Source organism: Merops nubicus, unplaced genomic scaffold (assembly GCF_000691845.1).
Source record: "Merops nubicus isolate BGI_N331 unplaced genomic scaffold, ASM69184v1 scaffold46590, whole genome shotgun sequence".
NCBI lineage: Eukaryota > Metazoa > Chordata > Aves > Coraciiformes > Meropidae > Merops > Merops nubicus.
The window spans coordinates 1-9,944 of record NW_008581750.1 but is presented as its reverse complement, the minus strand read 5'-3'; the positions used below and the strand labels follow the sequence as shown (position 1 = coordinate 9,944).

Sequence of the window (9,944 nt, the reverse complement as noted above, 5' to 3'; positions counted from 1 at the left end):
CGACGTGGCGTTCTTCGAGCGCCTCATGCCAGGCAGAGTCCTCACAGACCCAGAGGAACTGAAACCGTTTAACGTGGACTGGCTTAAATCAGTCCAAGGTACGTGAGCTTGGTTATTTTTTGATTCTGGTAAGACCTCTCTGGCTCTGGTCAAGTACCAGAATGAAAAGTCTGCCAGAGCGAATCCCTGTTTATTGCAGGCCACATCTTTACACACCCAAGTGAGTTTTCCTCATAGAAAATACTCCTTTGAGGTTTCCCTAACATGGTAATCTTTCAGGCTTTCATTAAAAAATAAAAATCCAAGCCCTGTTAATTTACCATTTTTTTCCTGAAAATGTTGACTCAGTGAAGTGTTGTGAATTCTCTATTGCTTCTGTCAAAAATTTCAAGAGAATATAAAACTTTTCCCCTTGTCCCCTCTGGCAACCAAGTCTATGTATACCTACAAAGTTTTTACAGTGCTTTAAAGGAAAGCCTGCTATTGAAAATGTTTGTTTGAAAAGTGGTTTAAATGCTTCTGCCTCACAGTGGAGGGAGCCTTGTTATTTTGGGGGTCAGGCTTTACCCCCTTTTTCTTTGTGACCTTTGTAGAGCTCACAACTTGCCTTGAGAGTCCCTTGCTTTCCTTGCAGGCTGTAGCAAGTTGCTGTTGAAGCCACAGACAACAGCAGAGGTGTCTCAAGTTCTCAGGTAACGTGCACCTTTCCTGCTGGGCTTTGTGGTGAGAAAACTCAGATTTAGTCAGGGAGGATCCAGCAGGTGAAGGGAACTTGTAGATGTTCAGCCACTAGTTGCTTAAGCACTGGAATTGCTGAAGCTGTTTCCTTCTTGGCTGCGTGTCTTGAGGTTGAGTTCTGGTGCTTTCAGCTTTCCCTTCTGCTTTTTATACCCCTGCTGCTCACTGATGATGTCATGTCAGCATCAGGCAGAAACAAAGGCCAAACTTGCATTTGTTTTACAAAATTCATCTTCCTTAGCCAGTTGTACTTGGAAAGGCTGAGTGGGCAGCAGCAGACTCCTCAAATTCATTTATATGGCTTTGGGTAGAAGGATCTTAACAGTGCTTAGTGTGGAGAAGTGGAGGGAGACAGAGGTAAGCAAGTGAATTCAGTGATGGATGACTTTTCTACTCAAAATTAGACACTAGTGCTCAAGAGGAGTGGTTGTGCTGAAGGATTCAGGAGGGTCTGTCTGAAGAGGTAAAGAAGGTCAGGCCAGAATCAGGCAGTTTGAGGAGCCAATATCTTGTCCACTAAATCAGTCAGAACACTTCTCTGGTTGGCTAGTGTGAGGGCAGCTCCAGTTTGGCATCAGGACTGCAGATTGGCTGAAGAACTAAAAGCTGCATGGAGCTGCCTGTAGCTCCCTTAAAACAGCCAGAATAGGGCACAGTGAAGTGAGGGCTTCTCAGTGACTGCTGCTGGAGGTGTGGCCTTGTGCCATCACTGGTGCAAGAGCTTGTGCAGGTTTGGAGAGGGTGTGATGAGTGGGGCTTTGCAGGGGTATGGCAGGCTGGAAGGTGATGCAGCTGAGGCACAGATGCACTTGCCTCACTGCCTAGAGGGCATTAATTCCTTGAGAGGAGGAGGAGGAGGGTAGTAATGTCTCAAATGTCTCAATCCACTGCCAGAGATGTACATCAGAGCCCACTGAGGAGGCCAAGCTGTTCACAGAGAGCACTGAATGAACAGAGCAAGTGCTGCTCTGCAGGCAGATGCTGCATGGCAGAGCTGTGGGCGTGCACAGGGGTAACCCCAAGTGTTGGATCCTTGGCTGGGTGCTGGGGTGAGTTCAGGAAGGAGTTGTGCTTTCTCACTTCTGCCCCAAAGCTGTCCCTTTGCAGGGGTTTAATCTTTAGGCTAAACACTGCTTGGTTTTAGGGAGCATTGAGCACTCTTGCAGCAGCTGACGTTCCTTTGGAGGTGAAGCTCTTCTGATAGACTGGATTAGGGCCTTAAAAGGCATAAGACTTAGAAAACCTTTTTCTTCTAGGTACTGCTATGAGAAGAACCTGGCAGTGAACCCCCAGGGAGGTAACACAGGCCTTGTTGGGGGCAGCGTCCCGGTCTTTGATGAGATCATTCTCTCCACTCTTCTCATGAACCAGATCATCAGCTTTGACAAGGTGTCTGGTAAATATCAGAGGCACAGAAGTGAGCCCCAGACCCTAAACCAGCCGTTTTCCTGGGAACCAATAGCTGCAGGATAAGCAGGGTTCAGCCCAGCAGCCTCATAAGGGGCATCAGAGGTTGGTTGTGCCCAGGCTTCTGCTGCTGACATAATCCTTAGGTTGTAGCAGTGGCAGATAGAAAAGCACATCTGGTGGCAGAAAGAGGAAGAGAGAGAAGAGAAGCAATGTTGTCATATTATCTGTCCATAAATTAAATTAGAAACCCAGGAGGTGTAGCAGAATGACAGTGTTGAGGAAGGCACCTGATAACTACACTAGCAGAAGGAAGGGAAGGGATGGGGGAAACTTGGACATTGTTTGGATTTGGAGTTAGGAATCAGACTGGTTTGAGTCTGATTTCAGTGAGAGAGAACAACAGGCAGAGATCTACTTAATGCCATTGTGTTCTGTCAGTCCAGAGTTGTGGGTGACCAGGGGTTAGAGGCAATGGCAAAGCTCCCCTAGGCTTCAGGAGGGGTGACTTCTTGTGCATTTAAACTGAATCCTGGAAAGTTTTGGAAGAAGAGGTGCTTGCATCTGCTTGTTCTTCTCCCACCTCTTGGAACCTCCTTCTGGGCCATCAGCCTGTAGCAGGACGTTTATGTTTCAGGCATCCTCGTGTGCCAAGCTGGCTGCATCTTGGAGAAACTCAACGAGTACTTGGAGGAGCAGGGGTTTATCATGCCTCTTGACCTGGGAGCCAAAGGGAGCTGTCACATTGGGGGTAACGTGGCCACAAATGCTGGAGGGTTGAGGCTCCTGAGGTACGGCTCTCTGCGGGGGACAGTGCTAGGGCTGGAAGTGGTAAGGCCAGTACCTGGCAGCTCCCTTCTGTGTTTCAACCTCTGCTCCTTGCTGTTTCCTGCTGCTCCAGCCCTTTGCATTATGCAGACGAGTTCCCCTCCAGGCTTCCACCCATCACTTTTCTTTGTGTGGCTCTTTTGAGAAGGATATTTTTGTAATATGTGTTAGTGCTACAACAGTTTGCAGCTTCTACCTCTGTCCTTGCTGACAGAAGTGGTACTAGGAGGCTTTCTAATCCAAAGAAGTGAAAAGAAGGTAGGGGGAGGCTTGGTGATCCCAGATTACCTGCGTGAGGTTGGTTCCTCTGGAGCACTCTGCTAAGTCCATCCTACAGCACTCTCCTAGAGGCTTCTCACCTGACTTTTAACAGAGCCACCTGCTTTGGGTCTGTTTGGCTGCTGGCATTCTCCAAGAGTCTTTGCTGCTCCTCAGCCTGCTTCTGCCTCCAGGCCTGTGCCTCTGTGTGTAAAGGCTGGGATTAGTGGTTCTGAAAGATCTGGGGGGTTGGGAGCAGAGAGCCAATAGGAAATAAATTGACTAGGTCACAAAAGTCTGGTTTGGGTTTATTGTGTAGGGTTAACTATTTTCACTGTTTGAAATAGTGTTCCTTGCTCCTGTTGGATAATGGGAGCTGAGGCTGCAAAATAATGGGGTGGAATAGAGGGGTGGAAGAGCTGGGAATGGAGAAACAGTGACAAGACTGTGGGAAGAGGCTGCAGCTGGTGTCCACTGCTCAAGGCTAGTGGCCAACCTTTCATCAGCTTGGCAGTAGACAGGCTTAGGGCAGGAGATTCCTATGTGGGTGCTTTGAGGGGGTGTGTGTGTTCTCCTAGGTGCTGGCTGATGGCTCAGCTCTGGACTGCTTGGCCTCTCTGCGCAAAGACAACACTGGCTATGACCTGAAGCAGCTTTTCATTGGATCTGAGGGGACCCTGGGAGTCATCACTGCTGTCTCCATCCTCTGTCCTCAGAAACCTAAGGCTGTGAATCTGGCATTCCTAGGTAGGAGGCAATGCTAATGATTTCAGAGCTGAACTCAGAGGCTGGCAAAGGGGATAGGGGTGGAGAGAGGAAAGCACTGCTCAGCCTGCTGCCAGCATCAGCTTGGTTCTGAGAGGTAGTGGGGTGCTGCACATTAAAATACCTGGGCAGATATTTTATATCTGTCTTATAAATCTGTAAAACACCTGCAAGGGCAGGTTACTTTGCAGGGGAAGGGGAGGGAGTTGCTTAGCAGGGTGGAGAGGCTGGCAGGGCAGTGCCACTGTTGAGGGCATGGTCTGACAGAGCAAAGTGAGCAGGGCAAGTCTGGTGACTTGCAGAGGCAGCTGCAATGGAGTGGTCACAGGTTGAGTCCCTGGTGACAAGGCAAGGCTGGGAAGTGAAGTCTGCAGGTTAGGGTCTGGATCAGCAGGGTGCAAGGCCAGGCACAGCTGCTTAAAAGCTGCTTCTGAGTGAGCCTCAGCAGGGATGTACCTGCTGAGGCTTTTTAACAGCTGTTTGTGAGGAGCTGTCAATGAAACTGTTGGGTTTTTTCTCAAAAACCTCTAAGGCCAGCAGGGTCTTCCCAGACAGCTTGCTTATGTCAGCTCTGGGCTTGGGAGCAGAGAGCTGAACTCCTAGGATGGGAGGAGTAGCTCCAAGGACTGACAGACCTGTGGAATGTGTGCACTGGACCCCAGAGTTTGCCTGAACTCTCACAGTGACCTTTAAATTTCTCTTGAGTTGCCTTCTTGCCTGTGCTGAGCACTGAGGGTAAGGCAGATGTTTTAGTATGAACTGCCTTAGAGTGTTGAAGAGGTCCTTGCCACAGCACAGGCTAATTGCTCTATCTTCCTGCTGTTCTGCTCTGAAACCTTTCCCAACTCAAGCCATTACAGAAACTGCTGATCTAAACCCACACAGGGTGGCAGTTTACATTTTGCTGGCCATGGGAAAGGTGACTCAAAGCATGATAGATTTCTAAAAACTTTTTACAAGGTATTGGGGGCCTGTTTTTTGTTTTTGATTGCTCTCTGTGTTCTGTCTGAAGGGTGTCAGAGTTTCACCAAGGTGCTGGAAACATTTACAACCAGCAGAGCCATGCTGGGAGAGATCATGTCTGCCTGTGAGTTCATGGATGAGAAGTGCATGGAGTTGGTGGAGAGACACCTCAAGCTGTCCAACCCAGTGACAGGTACCAACCAGTGTCATGCCTGCTGTAGAAGGAGGCATTGTGAGAATCTGGGCAGTAGAGTGACCTCATGAACTGTGCCACACTTGGGAAAAGTTCCAGAACTTACACTCAATTCCTGTCCTTTTGCCCCAGAACATCTGCTTAGTCTGTTCTCTCTCACTTTCAGGCAGCCCTTTTTATGTTTTAATTGAAACCTCAGGCTCCAACTCAAGCCATGATGAAGAAAAATTGAACAGCTTCCTAGAACAGGCCATGACTTCTGGTTTGGTCACTGATGGAACTGTGGCAACGGATGATAAGAAAATAAAGGCAAGTCATTGTTTCCTCTTGTGCAAATCTCTTTGACACTATCCTCTGCTTTTAATGGGGAAATGTTGAGACTGGTGTTTGCTAAAAATGTCCCTGAGTGATCTGGTAGCTTACTTGGCATGTTGAGTAAGAATGCTAAGAGAATACTTCCTAGACTCTTCCTAGAAGGCCTATTTGCAGTTTCAGTGGGTGCTTCTCCTTTTAAAAAGATGAGAATAATGAATTGCATCTTACAGTAGCTGCTGGATAAGGATCCAAACTACCTGAAAACTTAGCAAAACCAGAAACTTAGTTGTCACTGAGACCAGGAGTAAGCAAAGCCCCATAGGCCAGTGTGACAAGGTGTTAGAGCCAGAAACTGTGGTCTCAGGGAGCCAGCCAGACACACAGGGTCTCAGGGAGAAGGACAGTGATTGGAGTACTGTCAAGCTTGAAGAGCTGGTGGATCATTTCACTGGAGAGTGCTGCCAAGGAAGCAGTATTACTACCTCCCAAGAGGCAGTGGAGGGAAATCAGAAGGTGCTGTGCTATGCAAAGAGCCAAGGCTCATCCCCTCTCCCACAAAGCATGGAACCAAAGAGCTGTGTGGTTTATCTGGAGTTCTTGACTCCTCAGATGCTGTGGAGCCTGCGGGAGAGGATCACAGAGGCTCTCACCCACGATGGCTACGTCTACAAATACGACATCTCCCTCCCTGTGGGGAAGCTCTACGAGCTGGTCACCCACACGAGGGCACGGCTGGGGCAGAGTGCCAAAAACGTGGTGGGCTACGGGCACCTGGGTAAGTGTGGGTGCTGGGAGAGGGGCAGGTTGCTCTTTCGTCCTCTGAGTTTTGCTGGGCGACTTTCCAGGAGTTTTTAGAGGTTGTTTTTAGATGGGAGGCATAGAGTGAGTAGCCAAGAGCTGCCAGAAGAGGAGTGTGCACAAGGATAATTGTGTTTGAATCTCTTTGCTTTCAGGCTGTGTTTCCTATATCAATGGCAGGTTGCTAGCTGGCCACCCACTGGTGATTTATATCCTCTTATTCTGTACTTTAAGTATGTAGGTTTTTAATTGCACCATCAGTTTAATGAATGTACTTAGACTCCTTTGGTAGATAAACACTTTCTTGTCCAAAGTGATTAGTTGTATTGGAAATCAATCTGTCTGAGCCATTAACCTTCCAAAAGAGGGTAGCACAGTAAGACCAGTACTTTTGCCAGAATGCTTTGAAACTGGTTTGATTTTACAATCTGGTAGCTTAGCAGAGCTGTTCTGTTTAGAAAGGAGAAGAAAAAAAGAACAGAGCACTCTGCAGCACACTTGATTTGAAAGACAGGGAAGGACAAGTCTGCCTAGCAAAGGCAACTTCTGGTAGTGAGGGTTTAACTGTGTGCTGTGAGGTTTTGAGGGGATGCAGGAAGAGCTTCTCAGTGAAGGATGAGTAAGTTGTGTTTATCTCTTGTGTGTTTTGTTTTATGAATACCCAGCAACTCTGTGCTTCATCAAGTACCATCACATGCAAGTGGCAAGAGGAGAAAATGTTCTGCTTGCTTTGTTTCTGTTGACACGGTGCCAAAGTGCCTTTAGTGGATTGCACAAACATAACGGGGAGGGAGAAAGTGATGAAGGGCTGTGTTAAAGTCTGTGCTCATTATGAAATACCACTGGGGAAGTCTTTGGCATGCCATCTTGCTAGCAGGACAGCAATTATTGCAGCAGAGTTTGAATGTTAAGACCAGAAGAGTGGGAATTTGAAAGCAGCTTCACTCAGAGCACTTCCTCAAGTACTGTACTGAAAACATGGGAGAACAAAGATCCTGTTTGAGTTATTGGTGCGTGGAGAGGCTGATGTTTTTGGAAGGACAGTGAGCTGTCCTTCTGCACAATCTGGAGACTAACAAAGGCATCCTTGTTTGAGTACAGGGAGGAAGCAGTAACGAGCCTGCATTGCAGGGCCATGGAGTTTTTCTGACAGACCCACCTCTGCAATGTTCTCTTCCAGGAGATGGGAACTTGCACTTGAACATCACAGCAGAGTCCTACAGCCATTCTCTGCTGGGTGCCCTCGAGCCCTTCGTGTACGAGTGGACTGCAAGGTGCAGTGGCAGCATCAGTGCAGAGCACGGCCTGGGCTTCAAGAAGAAGCAGTTCATTCACTACAGCAAACCTGAGGAGGCAGTCTGTCTGATGCAGCGTTTCAAAGCCATGTTAGACCCCAAAGGGATCCTCAACCCCTACAAGGTGCTGCCCTCCAGTTCCTGAGAGGTGAGCAGATGCCATCACAGGAGGATGCTGTCTCTGCCTCCATACCTGCACTTCAGCCATGAACGAGCTGATGGATCAAGCAAGCACATGGAATGCTCCTCCTTTTATTTCTGTAGTGTGATGGAACAAGTAAAGGAATGTGGTTCCTGTCTGGAGGAGTGCCTGCTCTTTCTGAAGAACATGTTGCTGGGTTTGACTGTGTGGGTTCCCTATTTAATCTGAACACTGAAACCAACCATACAGATGCTGTGTGTGGATATTCCAGCTCTTTCCCCTTAGCTTGCTCTGATTTCTTAGTGAAGGGAAAGCTTTTTCTCACCTGAGGTGCACAAGTGAACATCAGAGGCACAAGAGAAGAACCTGTGGATGCTGTACCACCATCTCCAAGTGAAAATTTTGCTCTTTCTCACTTCTTTTCATCTAATACACTTGACCAAAAGCTGACAACAGCATCAGGTTATGGCCTCCTTAGTGATGCCACCTGCAGGCTGTCCCCAGGAGGGACCAGTGTTGTCCCCCCCACAGCACAAGGGTATGAGGTGCCCCCTTACCTGGTGGAGGTGGCTCTGAGGTTCCCCAGCCACTGGGCAGACTGGTGCCCACATCCAGCACCCTGCTCAAGTTGGAGAGGCCACAGAACTGTTCAGGCACCTGTTACCCAAAAGCAACCTGGTATATCTGGCAATAGTCAGGACAGTAAAAGAGCAGGAAAACAAAATCAGCCTATTTGGCATTCAGGACTGGGAGGGAAAGATGCATTACAAAAAACAGACTCAAGCAGGAGGGCAAGACAAAGAAGATGGTGGTGCAGGAAAGTTATTAGAAGTCAGTGGAAGATCTAAAGGAAGAGGAGGGTGATCTTATATTTAAAGTATGCTGATTTCACTCGTGTTCATTCTCTGATCACTTTTGCACACCCTCTCACAAGCATGTGTCCCTGGTGCTGCATATCTGGATGGTCTGGCCACAGACACTTGTGGGAGGATAAGCAATGTTGCCACGTGTCTTTTATACCTCTCAGGACTCACTGCTTATTATGGAACATCTTTTTTGATTTGGGATCTTCCTTGATCCTTAGCAAATCCCAGGCACTGTCTCTGTTTTCTCAGCTTCTGTATTTTTTTAGTAAAGATTTTAGTAAGGCTTTTGATAGTGTCCCTCACAGCATCCTCTTGGAGAAGCTGTCCAGCTGGAGGTGAGCAGTTTCATGGTGTGCTGGGTGAAGAACTGGCTGAAGGGCAGAGCTCAAACGTAGTGAATGGGGCTACATTCCTTTCTCTTTTTCCCCCCCCAAACCACTGACCATAACAGTTTAAAATACAAGCTTTTACATATGAATGGTTCTTTTTGGGAAGCAGAACTTTCCATACTGCTTTTTTTCAGCTACATTTGGAGAGAGTGCTAGGGAGGGAGTCAGGGCTGACAGAACAACCTAGTGCCATGGCCAGGGAGATTCTGGCACATCTACCTTGAGCCACCTTGTTTACACATGAAGGTCTGTAAAGTCAGTGTAAGTTTACCATTTCAGCTAAACAGAGCAATTACCCTGAGGGAGTAAGAGGAAGGAGTTATAGAATTATTTTATAGTATCTTTCCCAGCCCTTAGACACCAGTATTATCCTTCTCTTCCGTGTTCTCTGTGATGCTTTCAAATACTGGTTCACTGTTGTATATAGGAGGAAGAGACAGGGTGAGTACATACATGGGGAGGGTAGGGGGGCCATTTTTATAAAGAGTCATTGTAGTAGGAATTTCTTGTCCTAAATTCTATTTTTTTTTTTCTGGGACAAGCTTAAAGATCAGAATGATGTGGATGTGGATGCTCAACACTTTGAAACACCAGAGTCAGATGAGGAAGCACTTTGTACTTTCCTGGAGACACCCAAACACCTGCAGTGTTGAATTCCTTCTGCTCTCTTTGCACACACAGCTTTTACTTCACCTATTAAACTGCCTCTAGCTCAGCCTGTCAGTTTTTGCACTTCTTCCCTTCTGATCTTCCCCCCCATCCTGCTGCCAGGGCGTGAGCAAGGAGCTGCGTGGGGCTGGGATGCCCCACAGTGCTGTCCCCAGGCAAGCAGGCACAGGGAGTGGAGGCAGTATGGAGCTATGAATTCAGCATCCTGCCCTGGCTAACTAATTCTGCATGATTTACTGCATAATTCTGACCTACCTCCACTGGTTCCAGCCTCAGAGCAGCCCAGCCCCACATGAAGAGAAGTCTTTCTGCACGCCA

General features: G+C 47.8%; 1 protein-coding gene across 1 annotated transcript; it reads left to right on the top strand.

Annotated features, from left to right (window-relative positions):
* Positions 1 to 4: 4 nt before the first annotated feature.
* Positions 5 to 7,705, top strand: D2HGDH (D-2-hydroxyglutarate dehydrogenase; the record flags this gene model as incomplete). Its single annotated transcript, XM_008935402.1, has 9 exons — positions 5 to 98; positions 635 to 692; positions 1,995 to 2,134; positions 2,783 to 2,976; positions 3,810 to 3,978; positions 5,009 to 5,152; positions 5,319 to 5,461; positions 6,077 to 6,242; positions 7,446 to 7,705. Coding segments are annotated over 9 exons (1,368 nt in total), but the record flags the coding sequence as incomplete, so codon positions are not given.
* Positions 7,706 to 9,944: the final 2,239 nt, after the last annotated feature.